Source organism: Macaca mulatta, chromosome 3 (genome assembly GCF_049350105.2).
Source record: "Macaca mulatta isolate MMU2019108-1 chromosome 3, T2T-MMU8v2.0, whole genome shotgun sequence".
NCBI lineage: Eukaryota > Metazoa > Chordata > Mammalia > Primates > Cercopithecidae > Macaca > Macaca mulatta.
In genome coordinates, this window is record NC_133408.1 from 4,612,626 (window position 1) to 4,639,476 (window position 26,851).

At 53.2% G+C, this 26,851-nt stretch overlaps 1 protein-coding gene and 1 long non-coding RNA gene across 14 annotated transcripts in view; both read left to right on the forward strand.

Annotated features, from left to right (window-relative positions):
* The first annotated feature begins 4,413 nt into the window (after nt 1-4,413).
* WDR4 (WD repeat domain 4) overlaps nt 4,414-26,851 on the forward strand; it is a 35,896-nt gene continuing 13,458 nt past the window's right edge. For 4 of the 13 annotated variants that reach the window (XR_013414812.1, XM_077995601.1, XM_015132814.3 and 1 more), the window contains exons 1-6: nt 4,414-4,560; nt 7,207-7,272; nt 9,217-9,357; nt 19,691-19,847; nt 20,875-20,987; nt 24,575-24,635. Coding sequence is in view for 12 of the 13 variants with exons in the window: in XM_077995601.1 (XP_077851727.1) it covers nt 4,472-4,560; nt 7,207-7,272; nt 9,217-9,357; nt 19,691-19,847; nt 20,875-20,987; nt 24,575-24,635 (627 nt within the window). In the remaining variant the exon portion in view is untranslated. Of the gene's footprint in view, nt 4,961-7,206; nt 7,280-9,216; nt 9,358-19,690; nt 19,848-20,874; nt 20,988-23,820; nt 23,899-24,574; nt 24,636-26,851 lie in introns of all 13 variants that reach the window. The other 9 variants (XM_077995599.1, XM_077995600.1, XM_077995606.1 and 6 more) reach the window with 8 other exon arrangements.
* LOC144339611 (uncharacterized) lies at nt 13,119-15,264 on the forward strand. The gene is made up of 2 exons (XR_013414855.1): nt 13,119-14,798; nt 14,882-15,264. It is a non-coding gene; the product is annotated as an uncharacterized LOC144339611 (long non-coding RNA).

Consider the following 26,851-nt stretch of genomic DNA (forward strand, 5'->3'; position numbering starts at 1 on the left):
GCCTCTTGAGTTCTCTGCCTTCCCCCGCGTGCCCAGCGCCCATTCGCATTTCATCGGAGATGGACGTGCCCACACCTTCAGCTTCCACAGGGTCTGAAGAGGCCCTGCCACAGTCATTTAAATGGATTGTGTAGGGATTCCTGACTCACAGCTAGCGATTCATTGAGGTGGCAAGATAAACTGGCAGAATGAGGTGCCCCCAAGCCCTTATCAAAGAGGAGTCTGGAAGCAAGTAACTGCAAGGGCATCTGCCACCATCCACCCTGGGAGGCAAAGAGATCTTAGGATAATCTTAGATCTTAGGATAATCATGAGAAGGGAATCCTTTGTCTCTAAAGGGAGAAGGAAAAAAAAATGCCAACAGATTTTTTTTGTTTAAATTTTTTTTTTTTTTTTTTTTTTTTTAAGACGGAGTCTCGCTCTGTCGCCCAGGCTGGAGTGCAGTGGCACAATCTTGGCTCACTGCAAGCTCCGCCTCCCAGGTTCGTACCATTCTCCTGCCTCAGCCTCCCGAGTAGCTGGGACTACAGGCGCCCGCCACCACGCCCAGCTAATTTTTTGTAATTTTTAGTAGAGATGGGGTTTCACTGTGTTAGCCAGGACGGTCTCAAACTCCTGACCTCAAATGATCGCCCGCCTTGGCCTCCCAAAGTGCTGGGGTTACAGGCGTGAGCCGCTACACCTGGCCAGATTTTTTTGTTTTTTCTTCGCCACCAGGCTAATTCTGTTGTGTCCAGGGAAAAGGTCACATTTGCCTTTGTGAGGTGTGCTTAATTCACGGTTTAGTAACACATTTGGGGATCCTGATCTGGAATTGGAAGATCCATGTCACCGTCCTTCATGGACCTGCAGCCCCCCACTTCCACACCACCACCAGCGGGCACATGCAGCCAGATGTTGACATCTTGCTGGAGTTACAACACTCAAGAAGAAACAAAAAGAAAAGACTTCCTCCGGCGTGATCACCGGCCAGGTTGGTAAGGGTGGGGTACATATGGTTGAGGGTGCATGAACCATCTTGATTTTTTTTTTTTTTTGAGACGGGGTCTCACTCTGTTGCCCAGGCTAGAGTGCAGTGGCGCAGAGGCAATCTCGGCTCTCTGCAACCTCTGCCTCCCAGGTTCAAGTGATTCTCTTGCCTCAACCTCCCCAGTAGCTGGGATTACAGGGGCCGCCACCATGCCCATCTAATTTTTGTATTTTTAGTAAAGACAGGGTTTCACCATGTTGGCCAGGCTGGTTTATAACTCTTGACCTCAAGTGATCCTCCTACCTTGGCCTCCCAAAGTGCTGGGATTATAGGCGTAAGCCACCGTGCCTGGCCTTTTTGCCCATTTTTCCATTGTGCTAATGGAAGGATTCTCAGGTTCCTAATACCTTTTACTCAGGACAGGACCAGAAATATAACACAACAATCCATAACTTTTTTTTTTTTTCATTTTTCTGAGATGGAGTTTCACTCTTGTTGCCCAGGCTGGAGTGCAATGGGTGATCTCGGCTCACTGTAACCTCTGCCTCCCGGGTTCTAGTGATTCTCCTGCCTCAGCCTCCCAAGTAGCTGGGATTACAGGTGTGTGCCACCAAGCCCAGCTAATTTTTGTATTTTTAGTAGAGATGGGGTTTTGCCGTGTTGGCCAGGCTGGTCTCGAACTCCTGACCTCAGATGATCCACTTGCCCTGGCCTCCCAAAGTGTTGGGATTACAGGTGTGAGCCACTGCACCTGGCCAATCCATAAATTTCTTAATTGAAAAAGAAAGCCCACACTCACTCTAGGCTAATGTAATCGATGAATTATAAAAATGGCCATAGTTGGGCCAGGCGCAGTGGCTCATGCCTGTAATCTCAACACTTTGGGAGACGAGGCAGGCAGATCACCTGAGGTCAGGAGTTCGAGACCAGCCTGACTAACATGGAGAAACCCTGTTTCTACTAAAAATATAAAATTAGCTGGGCATGGTGGCACATGCCTGTAATTCCAGTTACGTGGGAGGCTGATGCAGGAGAATCGCTTGAACCCGGGAGGTGGAGGTTTTGGTGAGCGGAGATCATGCCATTGCACTCCAGCCTGGGCAACAAGAGCGAAACTCCATCTCAAAAAAAAAAAAAGTGATAGTTTTCATGAGCTTGTTGATCTGTATCTAGGACTACAAGGAAGATAGGCATGCTACAGACATTTGTATCTAGCAGTGGGTGCTACTGTAACATGTGGCATTAGCTTTGGACTAGATGCCTGGAAAAGCAGTGGGGAAATTGGTAGTGAACACTGGAACAATGGTGAGAAAAACTACTGGAGGTGGACAAATGGTGAACGACTCTGTGTCATGGTGAAGGATTTGTAAAATTGTTTCCCTTCAGTAAGATGGGCAGAGAAAAAGGCAACTACTGAATTCTGGGACTTGAAAAAAATCATCTCAGTATAATGTTGAGATTAACCTGTTTTTCTTTTGCTTGAATATGTTGAGACACTTATAGAAAAGAGTGTGGTTAAAAACAAACAAATTCGCTAGCAGAATTTAGAACATACATTGGGTTGGAGCTGGGGAAAGTATTATTAGACTCTATAGTTGGTAACAAGGTCTCAAAGTAAGTCATAACCTGGGCCAAAGATCAAATTCAGAGTGGTGCTAGTAAAATATGGCCTTAAGAATAATGCTGAAGTCAAGGTGATCTCAATGATTTAAATGTTAACTAGTATACCCTTTCAGCAATATACAAATATTTATTAAAAATCTTAGAGCGAGGCTTGTTTCAACAAGATTAGTGGTAGTGTTGGCCAGGCGTGGTGGCTCACACCTGTAATCCCAGCACTTTGGGAGGCCGAGGCAGGCGGATCACAAGGTCAAGAGACCCAGACCATCCTGGCTAACACCGTGAAACCCCGTCTCTACTAAAAAATACAAAAAGTTAGCCAGGAGTGGTGGCAGGTGCCTGTAGTCCCAACTACTAGGGAGGCTGAGGCAGGAGCATGGCATGAACCCGGGAGGCGGAGCTTGCAGTGAGCCGAGATCGCACCACTGCACTCCAGCCTGGGAGAGAAAGTGAGACTCTGTCTCAAAAAAAAAAAAAAAAAAAAAAAAAAGACTAGTGAGAGTGGCTTCTGGGGCATGGAGAGCACCTGAATCGGATGCTTGAGAAGCCCACAAAGTTTTTAAGGGACTTGTAGTGAACAAAGCACCACCAGCTGCAAAAATGTGGAGAGAACAGTTTAGAGTGAAAAAAGATCTGTGGGTCCACAATTTGCTAATGACAGGAAGTAGGTTGAGAAAGTGTCTCAAAAGCCTTTTTCTTCAAAATGGCCAAGAAGGTGCTGGAAAAGGAGGGACACCCAAGAGGGCAGAGGCAAGAGTTGTGCGGAGATACAGCCTGGGGAGGCACTCCCAGGAAGCAGAACTCGGGCCTGGTTAAGGAGAACTTCTTATTCTTGTAGGGCCTGAAAACAGCTTCCAATAGGATTTGAGAATTGCTCTGGCCCCGTGATTGCTCTGTCTCCTCCTCTTCTCATTTTCACATGCAAGTATTTATTGTGGTTATCTGGTCCTGGTTCACCATCATATGTTGGGTGCATGGGAGAGAAAATTCATCTTCTTAGTTTGTAAGTCTCTGAATCAAGAGAAGCTGCACTGGACAAGCCAATCTAAGACAGACCATGAGATCCTAGATTTTGTGCCTGATGCTGGGATTGTAAGAGGCTTTGGGGGATCTTGGGATGAACACTGGAAACTAACCATAGTTTGGGTTGGAAATATCACTCTAGTTTGGAGATTTTAAGGCATCTTTGGCTTTTCTAAGTGCAAAGATTAAGTAGGCTTACCTTTAGCGACCTCAGACTTAACGCCACCCGAGACACCCACACCCATGACCACATTTTGGACTTTCTTTTTTTTTGAGAGAGAGGGTCTCGCTCTGTCGCCCCGGCTGGAGTGCAGTGGGGCAATCTTGATTCACTGCAACCTCCACCTCCCGGGTTCAGGCAATTCTTCTGTCTCAGCCTCCCAAGTAGCTGGGGCTACAGTCGCACGCCACCACGCCCAGCAAATTTTTATATTTTTAGTAGAAACGGGGTTTCACCATATTGGTCAGGCTAGTTTCGAACTGCTGACTTCATGTGAGGCACGCATCAAGTAGCTATCAGGTCTCTCCAGTTACAGCGGAAAAAGATCCAGAACCAGCCCTACCCCGTCTAGAGGAAAGGACGAACATTAGGCAAGCACTTGGAATCGTGCGAAGTGCACGCCATCAGATCACCTTGGTGAGTGAACCGCCAAGCCCGAAACACCGAAGGCCACGAATCCCAACCGGGAGGACGGTCACAGCGCCTGCCGCGCATGCTCAAGGCAGGCTCGCCTGGAGCATGCGCAGTAGGTGAGGGCTACGTCATCTGTCGGCGTCCGCGCCTGGCGTCAGCGACCGGTGCAGACAGGAAGAGGCTCTAGGCGGGCACATGTGTATGGCGGCGAGGCGGGCGGGTACATGGCGGGCTCTGTGGGACTGGCGTTGTGCGGGCAGACGCTGGTGGTGCGGGGCGGCAGCCGATTCCTGGCCACCTCCACAGCAAGCAGGTGAGGGGGCCTTGGTCTTGGAACAGGGTGCCCAGGCTGCGGGCGCGCGTCGGGTCCTGGCGGCCCCGCTTCTCCGGCACCGCTTGGTCGCACCTGCTCTGGAGTGACCTCGGGGAACCCCGCTCCATCCTGCGAGCCCTCCGCCGCAGTCTCCGCCTGGCCGCGTGTCTGCGCCTGGAGGGTGCGTTTTCGGCGCTCCCTCCCCGGCCGCTGGCGCGCTCCTTGCCGTAGATGGCTGGTCTGCGGTGTTCTTGCCCGGTTAGCGCTGGGTCACTTCCGGTCTCCGCGGCGCCGGCGGGGACCGGGTGGGCAGAGCACGTGGGACGTTGCTGACCAGTCAGCAAGGCCCGGCCGAACACGCTCTGGAGAACTGGGAAGAAGTGGGTCTCGGGTCTCCCTGGTGAGAAGGGAGGGGCTAATGGCGAGCTCACTGACCTCCGAGCGCGCTCCCTCTCCTTGCAGGGGTTGCCCGTTCCCTCTTCCCGGTCTGCATCCACTCACCCGGCCTTAATTGCTCCTTAACGCTCCAGGTCATCTCCGACACTTACTTACTCGACCCAAGGGTGCACGCAGAGCTCGCAGCGCGCACCTCCTAGTGGCCCTTCACACGGCTCGGGTTTTGCTTTCCGTAATTTTATTCTCCTTCGTTAGTGTATCGCCAGTGCTAGGACGACGCCGGGGATTTTTAAATTAGTTAATGTTTGTTGATGGAATAGTCTTAACTCAGGACTCTGGGAGCAATTAGTAGTGCTGTCAGTTTCAGCCCCTCGTTTTCTTTCCCAGGTTATTTGTGATTTCATACTTGAAACGGACGACGCGTCTGTCACATGCACTGTATATTCTTCGTTTGGTTTCAGAAAGCCAATTCGATGTTAAATTAGGTCTCACAAAAATTGTACTCGGAAACTTGTCACGTATCCCAGATGATTTTGTTTTATACTCCCGGTCTAATACCTGCCAGAGTGAGCTGTGGATGTATTAGACATGATCTGCTTACCTTCAGTCTATGCATTTTGAGGAAATTCTAGTGGTTGGTGGAGTTTCTGACTTGGAAGACAAGTCTACGGTTCCATATGGAAAGTTTTTTGGTGCACTCACTTTAAAGGCTATAAATATGTACAGGATACGTGCTGAGGGATGGGATGGGATAAACTGAAGAGAGTTTAGCGTTTAGGTTCGGTGTGGAAGATGGGTAATTCTTACGTTGGTACGTGCTTGGGGTCATGGGAACATTTTCAGGTAGGTGAGATATGTTTCTAAATAGGTAATGGCTCTTTGAAATTTGTATACAGAATCCCACTGAAAACTCAACAGTATCAGAACATGATTTCTGTTTTTTTTTTTTTTTTTGAAACGGAGTCTCACTCTGTAGCCCAGGCTGGAGTGCAGTGGCCAGATCTCAGCTCACTGCAAGCTCCGCCTCCCGGGTTCACGCCATTCTCCTGTCTCAGCCTCCCGAGTAGCTGGGACTACAAGCGCCCGCCACCTCGCCCGGCTAGTTTTTTGTATTTTTTAGTAGAGACGGGGTTTCACCATGTTAGCCAGGATGGTCTCGATCTCCTGACCTCGTGATCCGCCCGTCTCGGCCTCCCAAAGTGCTAGGATTACAGGCTTGAGCCACCACGCCCGGCCAGAACATGATTTCTTATAACCATGCCGCATAGATTTTCTGGTGCCTGAGAGAATAGCATAGTAATTCCTGTTGAGTATTTATCCCTCATTTGTTTTACTGAACTTTTTTTTTTCCCACAGAACTGTGCAGGTAGTGTATGACATATTCCAATAAGAGATTAAGCAAATAAAGTTTGTTAACTGTTCTCTGAAATATTGTATCTAGACAGTTTTCTTGTCAAGGAAAGACTTTTAATGAGTATGCAAATATTTTTTGTTCCACAGAGAAAAAAAAATCAACATTTTTTTGTTTTGTTTTATTTTAATAAAGTGCTCCTTTACAAATCATTGTTAGGCAGGCGGAGCATGGTGGCTCACGCCTGTAATCCCAGCACTTTCGGAGGCCGAGGCAGGCGGATCACCTGAGGTCAGGAGTTCGAGACCAGCCTGACCAACATGGAGAAACCCATCTCTACTAAAAATACAAAATTAGCCGGGTGTGGTGGTGCATGCCTGTAATCCCAGCTACTTGGTAGGCTGAGACAGGAGGATGGCTTGAACCTGGGAGGCCAAGGTTGCAGTGAGCCAGGATTGCACCATTGCACTCTAGCCTGGACAAGAGTGAAACTCCGTCTCAAAAAATAAAAATAAAAATCATTGTTAGGCTGGGTGCAGTGGTTCTACCTATAATCCCAGCACTTTGGGAGGCTGAGGTGGGCGGATCACCTGAGGTCAGGAGTTTGAGACCAGCCTGGCTAACATGGCGAAACCCCGTCTCTACTAAAAATGCGAAATTAGCCGGGCATGGTGGCATATGCCTGTAATCCCAGCTACTCGGGAAGCTGAGACAGGAGAATCACTTGAACCCAGGAGGCAGAAGTTGTGGTGAGCCGAGATCGTGCCATTGCACGCCAGCCTAGGCAATGGGAGTGAAACTCCGTCTCAAAAAAAAAAAAAAGAAAAAAAATATTTAAAAAGTTGCTATTTCTGTCTAATGGTAACTCCTTTTAAAATCATTCTGTTATTTCTCTTTAGTGACGATGACAGCCTCTTCATCTATGACTGCAGTGCTGCGGAAAAGAAGTCACAAGAAAATAAAGGGTGAGATGTGGGGAAGCTTTTCAGGGCCTGATTTAATGTTCGATAATGGGACCAGAGGGTCTAAGAAGCGATTATTGTCTTGCTGAATTCTTAGCTTCTGTCCCACAGTGGTGCGGGTAAGTACCACCTCAGCAGAGACATGTAAAAGTAACTTTCAAGTTAGGCATTAAGAGTACATTGTTGGCCAGGCGTGGTGGTTTATGCCTGTAATCCCAGCACTTTGGGAGGCCAAGGAGGATGAATCACCTGAGGTCAGAAGTTCCAGACCATCCTGGCCAACATGGCGAAACCCTGTCTCTACTAAAAATAAGTTAGCTGGACGTGGTGGCAGGCACCTGTAATCCCATCTACTTGGGAGGCTGAGGCACGAGAATCTCTTGAACCTGGAAGGTGGAGGTTGCAGTGAGCCAAGATTGCGCCATTGCATTCCAGCTTGGGGAATAGAGCAAGACTCCGTCTCCAACAACAACAACAACAACAAAAAAGAGTACAGTGTTAGTGCCAGGTGCGGTGACTCATGCCTATAACCTCAGCACTGTGGGAGGCCAAGGTGGGAGGATCACTGAGTTCAGAAGTTCGAAGCCAGCCTGGCCAATGTGGTGAAACTCCATCTCAACTAAAAATAAAAAGATTAGCCAGGCATGGTGGCAGGCACCTGTAGTTCCAGCTACTGAGGAGGAGACTGAGACAGGAGAATCACTTGAACCTGGGAGACAGGTTGCAGTCAGCCGAGATCACGCCACTGCACTCCAACCTGGGTGACACAGCGAGACTCCGTCTCAAAAAAACAAAAACAAAAACACAGTGTTAGGACTTTTCTGAATACTTTTAGTTTCTGTCAGTAATCACATACCTTTTTTTTGTTTTTTTTAGACAGAGTCTTGCTCTGTCGCCCAGGCTGGAGTGCAGTGGCGCGATCTCAGCTCACTGCAAGCTCTGCCTCCTGGGTTCACGCCATTCTCCTGCTTCAGCCTCTGGAGTAGCTGGGACTACAAGCACCTGCCACCACACCTGGCTAGTTTTTTTTGTTTTTTTGTTTTTTTTTTTTTGAGATAGAGTCTTGCTCTGTGCCCCAGGCTGGAGTGCAGTGGCGCGATCTCGGCTCACTGCAAGCTCCACCCCACCCGGGTTCATGCCATTCTCCTGCCTCAGCCTCCGGAGTAGCTGGGACTACAGGCGCCCGCCACCTCGCCCGGCTAATTTTCTTGTATTTTTAGTAGAGACGGGGTTTCACCGTGTTAGCCAGGATGGTCTCGATCTCCTGACCTCGTGATCCGCCCGTCTCGGCCTCCCAAAGTGCTGGGATTACAGGCTTGAGCCACCGCGCCCGGCTTTTTTGTATTTTTAGTAGAGATGGGGTTTCACTGTGTTAGCCAGGATGGTCTCCATCTCCTGACCTCGTGATCCACCCTCCTCGGCCTCCCAAAGTGCTGGGATTACAGGCGTGAGGCACTGCGCCCAGGCTGCCTAATTTTGGTAGTTTTTTGTAGAGACGTGGTTTCGCCATGTTGCCCAGGCTGGGCTTGAGCTCCTGAGCTTAAGCGATCCTCTCGCCTTGTCCTCCCATAGTGCTGAGATTATAGGTGTGAGCTACCACACCGGGCCTGTTACTAGTATTTTTAGTGTGAGTTTATCCCTGCCTCTAGCCTTGGGTTAGTCCTTGCCCGTGAGGAAGAGGGTCATGTGTCTTTGAGAGTTCTTCCAGCTTAGCTCTCTGGGTTCTGGCACGTATGCTGGGAGATTTTCTCTTTAGTTAGTCTTCACGCTGATAAAATTAGAGCTGTTTGGAACTTCCCCATGTCCTTTTAGTATGTCTGTAATTTGGCTACATGAACCCCTTAACAGTTTCTACCTCCTCCCGTGTTAGAAATTACCATGCTGGCCATGGGGGAATGCATTCTTATTTCCTTAGCAGAAGCTTAACTGTCTTCCTCTCTTCCTCAGGGAGGACGCGCCCTTGGACCAGGGGAGCGGTGTGATTCTGGCGTCCACCTTCTCCAAGTCTGGCAGCTATTTTGCTTTAACTGATGACAGTAAGCGTCTGATTCTTTTCCGTACAAAACCATGGCAATGTCTGAGTGTCAGGTATGAGATGCTAACGCTGGATTCTTAAGCTGTCGAATGCACACCTTGTCCTTGCATGCCTGTAGCAATAGTGACCATAACATGGTGATAAGTGATTGACATGGAGCTGCAGTTCGGTGCCAGGCACCGCTCAGTGCCGTATGTGTGTTGGCTGATCTGATCCTCACAGCAGCTCTGGGAGGGTGCAGGGGTGCTGTTCTGTTCCCCGTTGGGTGGTGAAGAGTTAGGTAGCAGACCTCTGGTGAGTGGGCTTGGAAGACAGAGCCGGGCCCTGTGGCTGGTCCCTCCGGCTGCAGTGTTGGTGCCGGTGCCCCTGCCTTCCAGGGCGGTCCACTGTCGTTGTGATTAGCGGGAAGGAGGCTGTGGGCCTGCACTGGAGAGTGGTAGGGATTTGGGGTCTGTTGAGGGTGGGTTTAGTGCACATATGTCTGAGTGTCTGAAGAGTGGATGGGGAGTGCATCCGTGTGGATGAGGAGGCCAGTAACTCTGGCAAGAACGGAGATATCGCTATGCCTTGCCCTCTTACCAAGCAAAGTCCAGGAAGGTTCTTCTGCCTTCCCTATTCCTCTTTTTTTATTTTTTTGAGATGGAGTTTCACTCTTGTTGCCCAGGCTGGAGTGCAGTGGTGCGGCGATCTTCGCTCACCGCAACCTTGACCTCTCAGGTTCAAACGATTCTCCTGCCTCAGCTTCCTGAGTAGCTGGGATTACAGGCCCTCGCCACTATGCCTGGCTAATTTTTTGTATTTTTACTAGAGACGAGGTTTCACCATGTTAGCCAGACCAGTCTTGAGCTCCTGACCTCAGGGTGATCTGCCGGCTTCGGCCTCCCAGACTGCTGGGATTACAGGTGTGAACCACTATACCCGGCCTGTCTTTAAGATTTTTATTTCATCTTCTTTTTTTTTTCTTTTTGAGAAGGGTCTCATTCTGTCACCCAGGCCGGAGTGCGGCGGTGCGATCTTGGCTCACTGCAGCTTCCGCCTGCTGGGTTCAAGCAATTCTCCCACCTCAGCCTCTCGAGTAGCTGGGACTATAGGTGCATGCCACCATGCCCAAGAATTTTTGTTTTTTGCTAGAGACAGAGTTTGACCACATTGGCCAGGCTGGTCTCGAACTTCTGATCTCAGGTGATCCACCCGGCTCAGCCTCCCAAAGTGCTGGGATTACAGGCTTGACCCACCGCTCCCAGCTTCATCTCATTTTCAAAGAGAAGAGTAAAAATCCAAATTCAGCTGGGCGCAGTGGCTCCCACCTGTAATCCAGCACTTTGGGAGGCCGAGGCAGGTGGAGTGGATCACCTGAGGTCAGGAGTTCGAGACTAGCCTGTCCCACATGGCAAAACCCCGTTTCTACTAAAAATGCAAAATTAGCCGGGCATGGTGGTACATGCCTGTAGTTCCAGCTACTCGGGAGGCTGAGGCAGGAGAATCTCCTGAACCCAGGAGGCGGAGGTTGCAGTGAGCCAAGATCATGCCATTACACTCCAGCCTGGGTAACGAGCAAAACTCCAAAACTCCATTTCAAAAAAAAAAAACCAAATTCTAGGTGGCATCAAAAGCAATGAATGCCTGTTCTGTCCTCTCTTCCAGTCAGGTTAAAAAGAAAGCCCTGAAACGCTGCATCATTTCTACTTTATGTGTTTTTGTGTATATGGGTTTTACTATACATGTTTTTATGTGTATGTGATTCACAATATGTTTTTGTGTATCAGGTAGGTAATAGATGCGCATGGTTTAAAAACCTAAAACACAACAAAATTAAACCAAAGCATATGCAACAGCCTCCCTTCTCACCTGCCTTCCGGCTCCTTTCCCATAGGCAGTGATGGTTTCCCAGTAGGAAAATGACTTTTAACTGCATGTCCCCACATGTCCGAGTCATAACTGATAATAAATGGCTGCTTCCACCTGACTGCTGTGGATTGCATCATCTTTATCTTGAAAGACCTGTGAACGGCAGCCTCTTGCTAAGATAGCTGCAACACGAGTAAGTCATTTAGGACCTAGAATAGAGAAGATGGGAAGTATTTTCAGGATTCAGGGTGAATGCCTCAAGGTGGCCTTGAGGTGTCCTGCCCTGCACCCTCCACAGGGATCTCTGCAGGTGGCAGGGGCTTTCTAGTAGGTTGGCCTTGACTTTGGATTTCTCAGACAGCCTGTGGGAAGGAGGGATGGATAGGTTTTCACCCTCTCAGTGTTGAAAGAAGATGGTAGTTGTCCTAGTCTGCTTGGGCTGCCTAACAAGATACCACAGACTAGGGGTCTTAACAATTTTCTCACAGTTGTAGAGGTTGGAAGACCAAGATCAAGGGGCTGGCAGGGCAGGGCTGGTTCCTCAGAGGACTCTCTCCCTGGCTTGCCGATGGTGTCTTCTCCCTGTGTCTTCACAGAGTCGTCCTTTTGTGTCTATGTCCTCATTTCCTATTCCTGAAAGGAGACCGGTCAGATGGGGTCAGGACTGCCCCATTGGCCTCTGTTTCACCTCCGTAAAGGTCCCATCCAAATACAGTCACATTCTGAGGTCGTAGGTAGGTCAGGGCTTCCACACAGGAGTTGTGGGTTGGGGGATTCAGTTAAGCACATAACAGTTCGTCTTGCCTTTTGGACCCTGGCTGCTGTGGAGAGCTTTCATAATTCACATGAGATTCTCAAAGGGGGCTTTGACTCCCAAAAGGTAAAAATGAAATGATCTAAAAGAATCTGATGGTCATTAAAAAAAATTTTTTTTCAGGGGGCGGAGTTTCACTCTTGTTGCCTAGGCTGGAGTGCAATGGTGCGATCTCAGCTCACTGCAACCTCTGCCTCCCAGGTTCAAGCAATTCTCCTGCCTCAGCCTCCCAAGTAGCTGGGATTACAAGCATGTGCCACCATGCCTGGCTAATTTTTTATATTTTTAGTAGAGAAGGGGTTTCATCATGTTGGTCAGGCTGGTTTAGAATTCCTGATCTCAAGGTGACCCACCCGTCTCAGCCCCGCAAAGTGGTAGGATTATAGGAGTGAGCCACCGCACCCGGCCTGGTAATTATTTTCCTAAAGTAAAGGACCTGGCTGAGCTCTGACAGGCATGTGCACAAGAGCCACCTGGGTGTCTTGTGAAAGCGCAGACTTTGTCATTTATTTCATCTGGGCTAGGCCATATGCTCTGCAATTTATTTATTTGTTCATTTGTTTTGAGACAGAGTCTTGCTCTGTCACCCAGGCTGGAATGCAGTGGCCCAATCCCGGCTCACTGCAGCCTCCACCTCCTGGGTTCAAGCGATTCTTCTGCCTCAGCCTCCCGCGCAGCTGAGATTATAGGCGCTTACCACAATGCCCAGTTAATTTTTGTCTTTTTAGTAGAGATGGGGTTTTGCCTTTTGGCCAGGCTGGTCTTGAATTCCTGACCTCAGGTGATCCACTCATCTCGGCCTCCCAAAATGCTGGGATTACAGGCGTGAGCCACTGAGTCCAGCTACAGCAATTTTGACTGTCCGTCTACTGGTGGTCAGCATTTTTGTTTTGTTTTGTTTTTTGTTTTTGAGATGGAGTTTCGCTCTTGTTGCCCAGGCTGGAGGGCACTGGCATGATCTCGGCTCACTGCAACCTCCACCTCCCAGGTTCAAGTGATTCTCCTGCCTCAGCCTTCTGAGTAGCTGGGATTACAGGCATGCATCACCATGACTGCCTAATTTTTTCAATTTTTTTAGTAGAGACAGGGTTTCATAATGTTGGCCAGGGTGGTCTTGAACTCCTGACCTCAGGTGATCCACCCGCCTCAGCCTCCCAAGGTGCCAGGATTGCAGGTGTGAGCCACTGGTGCCCAGCTGGAAGAGCAACTTTTTATGTACTTAAGAATCATTTGTGTTTTGTAAGCTGTTTTTTTTTTTTCATATCCTATGTTTTTCCATTGGGGTATTGTTTATTGGTTTGTAGGAGCTCTTTATATTAGGACACTTTATTTTTACAGAATAAGCCCATCTACCAAAGTATCGCTCTCACATGGCCTTTCTGTGGCACAGGTGTGTAAGGTGAGCTGCACCGGTAACCACTGAGACCGGATTAGCATTTTCCAGTACCCTTGCCTTAACTTCAAAGCCCTGGGGTCGAGAACAGGTGCAGAGCTGAGATCCATGTGCTGATGTGTACGTGGATCTCAGACTTGATCCAGTTACTTAGACGACAGTGGAATGTGTGGGTTCCCGTTCAGCTATGGTGAGTGGGGTCGTAGAAGTTGAGAGCAAATTCTCACTTGTCTGCTTCCCCTAGAGTACAGTTCGGTGTCCTCCCGTGCTACCTTTTGCCTTTTTTATCCTTTGGTTTTGGTCTGTACAGAAAATTGGAAACCACTGAGAAGTACAAATGAGAACAGTAACAAAAACCACCCTGAATCTCACCACCCAGAGTCAGAGTATGTGATGAGCACTGGGGCCAGGCCCTCCTCGTCTCTGCAGATGGATTACAGTATTTGCATGTGTTACATTGTTGCGGTGGCATGTGCTAGCCTGTAGCCTGTTTCCCCACCCAGGGCAGTGTTGACAACACTGTGTCATTCCCTGTAGCTGGGCCATTGGATTGTTTGCACTGTTCCACTGTTCAAATGCTACTGTTTCCTTGTACTTCTTCCTGCCTTTAAACTCTGGGAAGTTTGAGTGAGAGCAAGTGGGACTGCAGAGGTGCAGACAGCGTGGGTTTACTGGCACTGATGTGTGACAACGCACACAGCGAAGCCTCCCAAGCCTTGGTGTCCGGCAGTTTTCTTGGGGTTGATCACATGCTGTCGGTGGCTGACCTTTAGTTCCCAGCCCCTCCAGAGGTGGAGTGGACACCTTGTGGCCGCAGGCCCCTGCCCTAAATCACATACTGAGGCTGCCTGTGGGGCCCAAGGCCCCTACTCTTAGAGATGAGGCCAAAGGCAAGGTTAATTCTTCACTGTGCAGAGGGTGTACCCTGTGCCAAGGCTTTTGATGTCTGGTACCAGACACCATTTGAGAAGTAGCCACTGCCTGCAGAGGGTAGAGGAGGCAGGATCTGGCCGTGTGTGCTGCAGGCCTGGCGGGGGGTAGGGGTGAGGGGCAGGGAGCTTGCTCGTGGCTTGAACACGCTAACTCTTTCAAGTACGGACAGTGCTGTGGCTGTGAAGTTCTGAGGTCACCAGAAAGATGGAGACGTGGGTGGAATGTCACTTTACTTCAATGTGGGCTCGCTGTCCAGAGGTCGTGTCTCACTTTGAACTTGGGAGAAAGGGTATGTCCAGTCCGCCTGCCCGCTGTGTCCTGGTTCCTAACCGTGGAGCTTCTTCACCTTGATGGAAGCGCGGAGGCCCAGGGCTCCTCCAGGGGTTCTGACTCCTGCAGAGGGACGGGGCCTCTGCTCCTGGCATCGTGCATGGCCCGGAGCAGGGAGGAATCTAGAATTCTCTCCCCTCAATGTGGTTGCCTGTGCAGTCGGCTTCTCGGAGGAGGTTGTTTGAGGTTCTCGGAGGAGGTTTGAGGTTCTCGGAGGAGGTTTGAGGTTCTCGGAGGAGGTTTGAGGTTCTCGGAGGAGGTTTGAGGTTCTCGGAGGAGGTTTGAGGTTCTCGGAGGAGGCGGTTTGAGGTTGGGAGCTCCGTGATTCGGGACTCACGGTGGGTGCAGACACCGCTGCCACCTGGTGGGGGGCGGGGCCTCTTCATCTTGGTTGCAGGTGCTTTGCCGAGAGGGAGATGTCTTGCTGTGTTGACTCCCCTTTTTGAAGGTCGTGTGCTGGTGTGATTCTCTTTATGTAAACAGCTGGTAAAACTCTGGGAGGCTGGCATGGTAGCTCACGCCTATAGTCCCAGCATTTTGAGAGGCCAAGGCGAGAAGATTGCTTGAGGCCAGCAGTTCGAGGCCAGTCTGGCCTCAACATAGTGAGATCTTATCTCTACAAAAAAAAAAAAAAAACAAAAAGCACAAGTCCAAGAGTGGGCAGTGCACTCAGTACCCCTAATCTGAAATTCAGAATCCTCCAAAATCTGAAATTTTTTGAGCACAGGCAAGATGCTCAAAGGAAATGCTCACCGGAATGTTTTGGATTTTGGATTTTTAGGTTAGGGATACTGAGCCAGTAAGTATTTGCAAATATTCCAAAACCTGAACAAATCTGAAGTGCAAAGCACTTTTGGTCCCACGCATTTGGGATGAGGGATGGGCAGCCTGCGGCGTGTGAGCAAGGAGCAGAGGCTGGCTCCTGGCAGTGACCCTTTACCTGTGAGTTCACTGTTTGTTTTTGTTTTTTTTTTTTTTTTGTGGAGTGGAGCGTCTCTCTGTCACCCAGGCTGGAGTGCAGTGGCGTGGTCTTGGCTCACTGCAACCTCCGCCTCCTGGGTTCAAGTGATTCTCCTGCCTCAGCTTCATGAGTAGCTGGGATTATAGGAATGAACGAGCATGCCTGACTAATTTTTTGTATTTTTAGTAGAGATGGGGTTTTGCCACGTTGGCCAGGCTGGTCTTGAACTCCTGACCTCAGGTGATCTGCCCACCTTGGCTTCCCAAACCTCTAGGATTATAGGCGTGAGCCACTGCTCCCAGCCTACTCTTGGTTTTGAAAGTGATGTCAGCGGTATAACTTCGTGTAGGAAATGTTTGCCTTAGGTGGTATGGAAGACGGACCCTGTGATTTGATGCAGTCCAGGCAGCAAATTACAAACTCCGGCCTCGATGGTGTGCTTGGGATTTCTCCTGACCTTGGTGTAGGGCACGCGTCGCCGCCTCCCCTTTCTCTAGTTGAACTGCAGGACAGTGGGCACAGGTGTGAAGTTACTGCCACTTTCAACATCCCTTGGCAAATTCCTCAATAATCTTTTTAAAATTCCTTTAGAATTGTGGGTTTGTAAACTTTTCAGCATCAGGTGGAGTGAAATCTTTACCCTTTCTCTCAGTGAGAAATTGGAGGGGATTATTGTGGCAGGAGGAGTATATTTGGGGGATGAGAGTGGGGCAGGGAGAAGAGCATAGGGTGAGTTTTATCAGGAGCTGCTTTCAAGGAGAGGACGGGGGTGAGTGGAACCATGCTGAGCTGGCAGGCAGCACCCTGTGGCTGGTCCGCAAACATGGGGCTGCTCCCCACACCTGGAGGCTTTTTACGCAGACTCTTAGATCAGATGCACCCTCTCCCCAGAAAACCACCTACGCTTTGCACATCCACCTCCATTCAGTTTTAGAGGTTCCATGTACTCGTGGCCTATGTGCATTTCACTGAGGCCCTGCACCGCTGCAGGATGCCCCTGAGCTGGGCGAGACGCCAGGCTCTGTCCAGTGGTGGCTTAGTTACTGTGCTGCTGCTGGTAGGCTTCCTGTTGAAGGGTTTTGAGGCACAGCCAAGATGGAAGTTGTGGGCAGCAACGATTCTTGCCCAGGTAGCGGTTTAGAACCGCAAGGGCCAGAGGGCCTGCCACCTGGGCAGTCAGGAGACTCCTGGCCCGAGAGACTGAGGCCAGGTTTTCCAAACCGAAGATGAGGACACAGGGTGACGAGTGATACATTGATTTTGACATGTGCGTTTATGAGGGAGAAATCCTTCCAGTGGAGTCAGTGTTTCTGAAAATGCCTGTGAGGGCCACGGCAGCACGTGGGAAAGGCCGAGCCGGGAAACTATCCGATTCGCTCTGCCCGTCGGATGGAGAGAGAGTGCCTGGCTGCTGGAGTGTGGGTGTGGATGGCGCCTGGCGTCCTCAGTGCCCTGTTGGGGCTGCCCAGGCGGCTCTCTGGAGGGGGGCTCGGGGCAGCGCCAACTCAGTCTGGGGGTTCAGGGCTCAACCACTCGACTTCCGGCAGAGGACAGAGGGCCTGGCCCCCCTGGGGGGCCTGTGGAGATGGGCGAATACTTGCTGAGTTCTGCTGGTCTCTGGGTCCTGAACCCAGTGACTGTGGAGGGAGTGCTGAGACCCGAGACCCTGCACAGGCTGGTGGTCTGAGGGTGGGGTTGTGCCTCAGCTAGGGTGACAGGCCGGCTTGCCATTGGTCCAGTGACCTGCCCCATTCTGTGACCTCCCTCGGATCCTGGCACCCAAGCCCGTGAGTACGGCTCAGCTGCGTCCTAGAATCGGTGCCAGGATAAGCCCAGCTGGAGAGGCTGGGAGCCTCCGGCTGGGGCAGGACAAAGGGACGAGGAGCAGTGCCCTCTGCTGAGCTGGGCAGGAGGCGCGGTGTTGGGGGCCATCTGTGCCACGCGCCTTCCAGCCTGACTGTGGGGATGAGCGCCCCGTGAGTCCAAGTCCATCTCCTCTCCCCGTGGCGTCCTCTTGGGCTGCTCCTCTGTGCCACCATGGTCGTGTTCGTGGCAGCTGCTTAATGAGCCCATCGGACATTGGGGGCTGTGTTGCTGGTGCAGTGCAGGGCTGTTTGTTTAAATTACAGTGCACCCTGAGAATTCTGATTAATCTTGCCCTAGAGCGTAATGATCTTTCTTTGTCCTTGTTTTCTCGGTGTTTACCCTGTTATGCTTCCCTTCTGCCTCCTTTCTGCAGCTGCGCGGCACAGCTGCGGGGGAGGAGGAGGGGCGCTGCTTCCAGGCTGGGGTGTGACCCAAAGGTCCTGCCTGCCCTTTTCTGTCCTTTTGTCCCTCTGCCCCTGAGAGAAACAGGGACCTTGCTGAGGACAGCATTCCTGAAGCTTCCATCTGCATTTCCAGCCGCAGGGGGCCGGGCACGCTGTACTTGTCTGCCTGGTGTTGGCTGTGTATTGGGCAGTGTGCACCGCCACAGCCCTGGGGGTGGTGAAGCAGGGCTGGCCGCTGTTCTACGGTGAGGCCCTGTGGCTAACTGCGTGTGTGGGAAGCAGTGTTACAACTCATATCTATGTAAAATAGAACACAGGGTCCCTGCCTTGTGGAAAGGACACAAATACAGGATGATTCCAGTAGAAATGGTGTGGAAATGAGAGCCCCAGGAAGTAGTGTAGCCCTGAGCCCTGGTGAAGGAGAGGGAGCGAACTGAGACTTTGGTTCTTACAGAACGAGTGTGCAGACGTGCTGCATCTGGAACTCTGGCGCATCCGTGGCTCTGGGTCAGGGTTAGATTCGTGGATGTGCTGATCTGGATGTGGACTGTGGGGAGCGCAGGCCTCTCACGCGCTGGGTAGCGGCGCTTCCTCCCAAGGAGGGTAAGGTGATGCCTCACTGCCGCCCTGGGCTGGGTCCTGCGCCGAGGGTGGCCGGGCCCCTCCATCCCTCTGCAGGGCACGGGGCATGGCTGTCTGTCTGAGGCTCCTGGTCCGACGCAGCAGAATGATAGCAGGGGTCAGTGCAGGTCAGGGGAGCAGCAAGGCTTGGGGGGCCCTGGAGGCTGGTGCCTGCCTTTGTCCTTGACAGTGGCCCCCAGCACACTCGGCATTTATGGAGAGGGCCGTTGTCTCCCTCAATGTACGATGAAGACTGTGGGGTCAAGGAACCATTCCCCCATTTCTTGATGACAGTTTTCAAACACACAGGAAAGTTGAGGATTTTGTCACCCTTTTATCCACCTCCTAGATCCCACCATCAGGAACAATTTTCTTTTCTTTTCTTTTTTTTTTTTTGAGACGAAGTCTCGCTCCGTCACCCAGGCTGGAGTGCAGTGGCGCCATCTCGGATCACTGCAAGCTCCGCCTCCCAGGTTCATGCCATTCTCCTGCCTCAGCCTCCTGAGTAGCTGGGACTACAGGCACCCGCCACCTCGCCCAGCTAATTTTTTGTATTTTTAGTAGAGATGGGGTTTCACCGTGTTAGCCAGGATGGTCTCAATCTCCTGACCTCATGATCCTCCCGCCTCGGCCTCCCAAAGTGCTGGGATTACAGGCGTGAGCCACCGTGCTCGGCTAGGAGCAATTTTCTTTCTTTTTTTTTTTTTTTTTTGAGACGGAGTCTCGCTCTGTCCCCCAGGCTGGAGCGCAGTGGCCGGATCTCAGCTCACTGCAAGCTCCGCCTCCCGGGTACACGCCATTCTCCTGCCTCAGCCTCCCGAGTAGCTGGGACTACAGGCGCCCGCCGCCTCACCCGGCTAGTTTTTTGTATTTTTTAGTAGAGACAGGGTTTCACCGTTTTAGCCAGGATGGTCTCGATCTCCTGACCTCGTGATCCGCCCGTCTTGGCCTCCCAAAGTGCTAGGATTACAGGCTTGAGCCACCGCGCCCGGCCGCAATTTTCTTAAAGAAAAATGTTGTGAAAGTAAATTTGTCAAAGGCACTGGCTTTGTTCCAGTTGTTAGCATTGCTTAATTTTTTTGGCACCATCTTCAGCAGCTGGAAAATAGAGCATATGGTCAGGTACCGGTGCCTACCACTGCCCACAGGGCCTGCAGGGCTGTCAAGGACCTTGCGCTGCTTCTGGAAGCTAATGGGGGTGTCTCTGGCCTTCTAGGACTGTGGCGAGGAGGTGTACAGCCCTGACCTTCATAGCCTCTGAGGAGAAGGTCTTGGTGGCCGACAAGTCTGGAGACGTCTACTCCTTTTCGGTGCTGGAGCCACACGGGTGTGGCCATCTAGAGCTGGGGCACCTGTCCATGCTGTTAGATGTGGTAGGTGGGGGACATGGTAGGTGCAGGACGCGGTACATGGGGGACGCGGTGCGTGGGGCATGCGCTGAGTCAATGTCTGCCCTGTCAAGGCTCAGGCAGGTGGGGCACCTGTCCATGCTGTTAGACGCAGTACTTGGGGGGCATGGTATGTGGGGTACAGGCTGAGTCAGTATCTGCCCGGTCTGCGCCCCAGCATCTGGTGGGGAGAGTGGGGCTCCCCCATAGCAGGGATAGCCTTCTGCAGATTTGGGAGCAGGGGAGTGGTGGGAACAGGATTTAGGAAGATGAAGCAGGCAGCAGGGAGAACGAAGAAGGCAGGTGAGGCAGGAGGTGGCCAGTGGGGTGGCCCCAGATGGGAAGTGAAGGTGTGGGAGGAGCAGGTGCAGCCACGAGCCTCTGGCTTCGCCTCCTTGGCCCGGAGCTGTGCCAGGTGCTGTAGGAACATCACCTCAGCACTGCTCCCAGCAGCCCCTGTCACCCCATTCTGCCTGCCCCATGTGTCCAGACAAACATGTGGAGCTCCAGAGGGCCCAGGCCCACAGCCTGGGTGGTAGAGCTGGGATTGGACGCATGCAGGGACAGTCAGGAACAGTGGCGAGTGCGGGGTATCAAGGGAACCTCACTGGGACTTGGTGACAGCTGGGTGTGGGGACATGTGTGACAGGAAGGCAACCCAGTGTTGGGCATGAGGGTGCAGCAGGCCTGGGGTGGGTGGAAATGGGAGTGGGGCCTGGATTTGCCGAGATGCGGGAGACGGGCAGACGGGGTGGCCCAGCCCTACCCCAGAAGCCTGCTCTAGCACTGAGGAGTGAGGACTGGAGGTGGTCGGGGACCTTCTGGGGAGGGAGAAGGAGGGCCAGCGATTAGACGCAGGGACAGGAGGAGGGGAGGAGCCAAGCTGGTCTGTCCTCGAAGGCCGCGTCCTCTTGGCAGCCAGGCTGCAGCCTCCCTGCCTGCTTCCATGAGGGACTGGATTCAGGACGACTCAGGTGAGCATCTTTTTCTTTTCTGGCCCCTGGTGATGCAGGCTGTGAGTCCTGATGACCGCTTCATCCTCACTGCCGACCGAGACGAGAAGATCCGAGTCAGCTGGGCCGCGGCGCCCCACAGCATCGAGTCCTTCTGCTTGGGGCACACAGAGTGAGTGCCCCTTCCTGCCCCTCCAGCAGAAAGAAGCTCTTTTTGAAAACAGCATCCGCTTGCAGCTCAGCAGGTGCCACTGTAGCTGGCGAGGCCCCACACAGGTGACAGCAGCCCTGGTGCTTGGTCACCGCAGGCGCCGTGGGTGCTGCCTGCAGAAGCCCTGAAAGGGTGGGGTTCACTCTGCGCTGTTACCTGTAGTCTGTGTGGTGACTTCCCATTGGTTCTGACCGAACGGGAGGGCTTGTTTCTGGGAAACCCCTGTCTCAGTGTGGAGACCCCTGCGCCATGCCCGGCCGTTGTTGGCTGGTGGGCGGTGGGTGTGTTGGGGGCGAGGATGAACTTCCATGATTTCAGCTATCCAAGAATTAAGCAGCCTCTGCGGCCCCGCGGCGGCCTCTCGTGGCAGCGAGTTCTGCCAGGACCCACGTGGAGGTGTTCCTGAGTGCCCGCTTCTCTCTCACAAAACAAGTTCTGCCAGGACCCGCGTGGAGGTGTTCCTGAATGCCCACTTCTCTCTCTCTCACAAAAGGCTCATTAGAATTTACAGAGGAAAAGTGCTTAGTGTAATTGGCTGAAATGTTTTAAAATACATTATTTGAGGCAGTGGAAGAAATTGGAGGGAGGGAATTCAATGCCGAGGTTGCCTACGTTTTCCTGGTTTTGAACGGATGCAAACATTTCCCTGTTTAAGAAGGCCAGTCACTGATGTGTGCCTCAGGATAGCTTATTCTGACTTGCATTTACTTCCCTAGTGATCCAGCTCCGGAGTTCTCTGGACTGCCGCCCCTGGGCCCCTCCCCTTCGCCATCTCTAGCTGGGGTGTCTGCAGCTCCCTTGCCTCGCCAGGCACGTGAGGGAGGCTTCTGCTGACAGGAACACACTTCCCACCCCTCTAGGGAAATGCCTCATCATTTGGATATATTGAGTAAAAACATAGTATTAAAATTAACTTCAACAGCTCTTTTCCTTCCTCACTCCCCTCCTCTCCCCTCCCCTCCCCTCCCTCCCTCCCTCCCCTCCCCTCCCCTCCCCTCCCCTCCCCTCCCCTCCCCACCACTCCCTCCCTCCCCTCCCCTCCCCACCCCACCACCCCCTCCCTCCCCTCCCCTCCCTCCCTCCCCTCCCCTTCCCACCACTCCCTCCCTCCCCTCCCCACCACTCCCTCCCTCCCCTCCCCACCACTCCCTCCCTCCCTTCCCCTCCCCACCACTCCCTCCCTCCCTTCCCCTCCCCTCCCCTCCCCATGACTCCCTCCCTCCCCTCCCCTCCCCACCACTCCCTCCCTCCCCTCCCCTCCCCTTCCCACCACTCCCTCCCTCACCTCCCCTCCCCTTCCCACCACTCCCTCCCTCCCCTCCCCTCCCCTTCCCACCACTCCCCCCTCCCCTCCCCTCCCCTCCCCACCACTCCCTCCCTCCCCTCCCCTCCCCACCACTCCCTCCCTCCCCTCCCCTCCCCACCCCACCACTCCCTCCCTCCCCTCCCCTCCCCACCACTCCCTCCCCTCCCTTCCCCTCCCCACCACTCCCTCCCTCCCCTCCCCTCCCCACGACCCCTCCCTCCCTTCCCCACCACTCCCTCCCTCCCCTCCCCACCACTCCCTCCCTCCCTTCCCCTCCCCACCACTCCCTCCCTCCCTTCCCCTCCCCACCACTCCCTCCCTCCCCTCCCCACCACTCCCTCCCTCCCCTCCCCTCCCCTTCCCACCACTCCCTCCCTCCCCTCCCCTTCCCACCACTCCCTCCCTCCCCTCCCCTCCCCTTCCCACCACTCCCTCCCTCCCCTCCCCACCACTCCCTCCCTCCCCTCCCCTCCTCACTACTCCCTCCCTCCCCTCCCCTTCCCACCACTCCCTCCCTCCCCTCCCCACCACTCCCTCCCTCCCCTCCCCACCACTCCCTCCCTCCCCTCTCCACCACTCCCTCCCTCCCCTCCCCTCCCCTCCCCACCACTCCCTCCCTCCCCTCCCCTCCCTACCACTCCCTCCCTCCCCTCCCCTCCCCACCACTCCCTCCCTCCCCTCCCTTCCTTTCTTTTCTCCTTCCCTCTGTTGCCCAGGCTGGAGTGCAGTGGTGCGATATTGGCTCCCTGCAATCTCCGCCTTCCAGGTTCAAGCAATTCTTCTGCCTCAGCCTCCCAAGTAGCTGGGACTGCAGGCTCCTGCCACCACACTTGATTACTTTTTTTTGTATTTTTAGTAGAGATGGAGTTTTACTATGTTGGCCAGGCTGGTCTTGCTCTCCTGACCTCGTGATTTCCCTGCCTTGGCCTCCCAAAGTGTTGGGATTACAGGCGTGAGCCACTGCGCCCGGCCTGCTCGTTTACTTTTCAACACAGTGGCTGGCAAGTTGAAAACAAACCCCCGTGGCCCCTGTGTGTGGCTGGAGCTGCGTTTCTGCTGGATGGCGCTGTTCCGTACCCTTTGCTGACACTGCAGTATCGGTTGGTTCACTGGCCGACTCCCGCTGCGTCTGAGTGGTTCTGGGGGTCGGTTGGGCCTGTTGCTGTGTGCAGCCCTCAGCGTGGTGCCTGGCATGAGTAGGCACTCAGTAGATACTGCAGTGATTAGAAGAAGAATTTTTTGAGATTTTTGTTTCAAACCCATGGTGAAACCCCTTTCAAACTGTTGAGAACTGTGAGGCCACTCGTACCCTCTGCATGGGGCGTCCTGTGCCCTATCTGTCCTGGGCTGTGGGCTGCTGTCACTGCTGTGGTGCCGTGCAGGGCGGTGGCTGCAGGACTGGGCCCAGCTCATGCCATGGCTAGCTCAAGGTAGCAGAGGCCATGACTGGTGGAGATGGAGTGAGGCTCACGAGCCACCCCATTCCAGGGTCCCTGGGAACCCCGTGCATGAGGGATTGCTTGAGGTCACTGTTAGAGCGGGAAGAAAAGGAGCCTTGTCACCCTTGTAGGTGCCCGAGCCAGATGGGTTTCCGGGCGAGCTGGGCTGCTCGGGTCACTCTTCGTGGCTGTGCTGATGGGAGGGTGCCTATGACTGGCTCCTGTGCAGCTGCAGGCCAAGCCCTCACAGGAGGACTGGGCCGGGCTCAGCAGAGACAGCTCTCTGGCCAGGTCACTCAGAGTTGCTGAGGGGCTGTCGGACCCTGATAGGAATCTGTCTGGGGGCTTGGCTGCTTCTCCTCCCTCCTCCCTGCTCCCTCCTCCCTGTGTGCTGTGTCTTTGGGTCTCCCCCAAGGCTCCTTTCATCACAGTGCAGGTGCCTTGGGCCAGGGTGGGTGCTGGGGGCCTATGGAGGTGCCGCTGAGCAGAGCTGCTGCAGAGGGGGCTGCAGAGGGGCACGGGGGTGCTTGGGTCTCTGGCAGGCATGGCTGAGGAGCAGCCTGGGTTAGAGCTTGCTGTGCTGTTGGGGACCCAGGAATGACCTCACTCACCTCCCCGATCGTGTCCAGGGGCCCTAACCAGGTTAGGGTCAGCAGATACTTCCCATGTTGGCTGTTTTTATTGGGTCAGGGGGTCTGGGGCAGAGGCTTCTCTTCCTTAGATGAACAGGCGGCTTCCCCAGGCCTTCCCGTCCCCGCGGGTGCCGGGCTAGCTGGCTCTGCTTCTCTCTCTCGCCCCCACAGGTTTGTGAGCCGCATCTCCGTGGTGCCCACTCAGCCCGGACTGCTTCTGTCCTCCTCTGGGGTAAGTGTTCTGCCCAGCGTCACTCCCCTCTGGATTCTTGAGCCTGCGGGGGGCGGCGGGGTGGGCGCCTCCTGGAACCGGCCCCTCTGGATCGCTGGCCCCTGGATGTCCGTGGCTGTCCACTAGATGGTGCTTGTTTTCGAATCTTAGAGCTGCCTGCGGCTCGCTCCCCGCTCATGCTGCTCATTCAGGACTGTGTGTGGGGCGTGTGCAGGTGCATGTGTTCACACGTGGGATGAACTAGAACAGGTGTGTGGAAGGCTCCCTTCTGAGAGGGCGGCTGCTCCATCTGCAATAGTATCGGCGATCAGGATCTCAGGTAGACACCGTAGATGGGGGCCTCTCTGACTCCTGGAGGGGTCTCAGTCCATCCCATTACGGGCTGCATTGTTTTTTTCTTTTTGAGATGGGGTCTTGCTACATTTTTTCAGGCTGGTTTCAAACTCCTGGGCCCGAGCGATCTGCCTCCTCGGCCTCCCAAGTAGCTGGGACCACAGGTTCAAGCCCCTGCACCCGGGTTACCACAGTGCGTGTTTACTTGCTGGCTGCAACTTCTGCGTCCCAGCGGCTGGGTCCTGGCAGCCTTACAGTCCAGTGATGAGAGACGTGTTTCCCCTGAGGAATACAGTAGAAGGACTGTTAGTGATTTTGCCAAAGTGAGGGCCTCGGATTCCGCACAGGGTCTGATTCTGTCCTCTCGCGGAATTGTTGCCCGCGTCCCACCACCTTCCTCTCTGCTGCCCTTCCCTGTGTTGTCTGTGTTGGTCCCTTGTGTGGTGTGGCAGGACGGCTGATGGACCTTCCGGCCGCTCCTACATTTCTTCCCTGATTGGGCTTCGTTCGAAGCCTCCTGTTCCTGCTCTTTAAATTAACGCACAGCCATGTGCCCTGAGAGAAGAAGAACAGTGTGGCCACAGTCCCCAGAGGGTCAGGGTCAGGGTCAGGCTTCGTCAGCGTTTTTTTGTGCACCTTCCGGTCTTTTTCATGATAGTGAGGAGAATCCTCCACGGGCAGAGAGGCCTCCCCAGGCCGCATCTGTCCCTCAGGGCTTTCTGCTTTGTTTGAGTGGAATGTGTCATCTGGTCGCTGCCAGAAGGCAGGAGGAAGCTGTTTTCTGACTTTGCCTTTCTGGAAACACCTTTAATCTCCTTTTGAGGCCTGGTTGTTAGTTTGGCGGACAAGTCCTGGTTGAAACGGTTTACCTCGGAGCTTGAGAGGCCTTGCCCGCTCTGCTCTCCCGCTGGTTGCTCCTGTGGGCTTCCCTGCGCTCTTCCCGTAGAAGCCTGCAGCCGTCTGCTGTGGGTCCGTGGGGTGACAGCGGGGCTGTCCTGCCTGGAGGACCTTCTCTGCCCCAGTGTGCAATGTCGAAGCCACTGAGGTGACTTGGTGGACCCCGGAGAGGAATTGGCTGTGCAGCCAGTGATCTCCAGTGTCCTCCGACCTGGGGCATTTTCTTACGTAATTGCTTTCTGTTCTCTATCCCCGCTTCCTGCTGGCTTTTTCTAAAGCTTGTGTTAGTTGAACCGCTTTAATTCTCTGATTCTTATTTTTTTTGAGATAGGGTCTTGCTCTGTCACCCAGTCTGGAGTGCAGTGGCGTGATCTCGGTTCAGTGTAACCTCTGCCTCCCAGGCTCGCGCAATCCTCCCACCTCAGCCCTCCCGAGTCTCTGGGATTACAGGCAACACACCACCACGCCCCGCTCAGTTTTTATACTTTTGTAGTGATGGGGTTTTGCCAGGTTGGCCAGGCTGGTCTCAAACTCTTGACCTCAAGCGATCCACCCACTTCCACCTACTGGGATTATAGGCGAGAGCCACCATGCCTGGCCATAATTCTCTGATTTCTTTTCTTTCCTGTTCAATCTCGTGTTTCTACTCCTTTAGGAATAGTCTTACTTGGGAGATTGCCTCAGCTTTACTTCCAGCCTTCTGTGGAGACTTGAGTTTTATTAGGATTATTTTGAATCTTCAGTTCTTTCTTGCCCTCGGCACGTTCTTTTTTGCAGCCACCCATTCTCGGATAGCGCACGTGTCTCTTATCTCCTGAGATGAGCATAGGCTTGTCTTTCTTCGATTTGTTCCTGGCGTTGTGTTTGATTCCCTTCTCTGGAGTGTGTTGCCGCCTTTCTCATTGGAGGTTTTCGTCGGATGTCTGGTGATCCCATCTGCCTGTGTGTGGTGGGAATCAGCACCAGCTGGCCTCAGAGGCTGGATG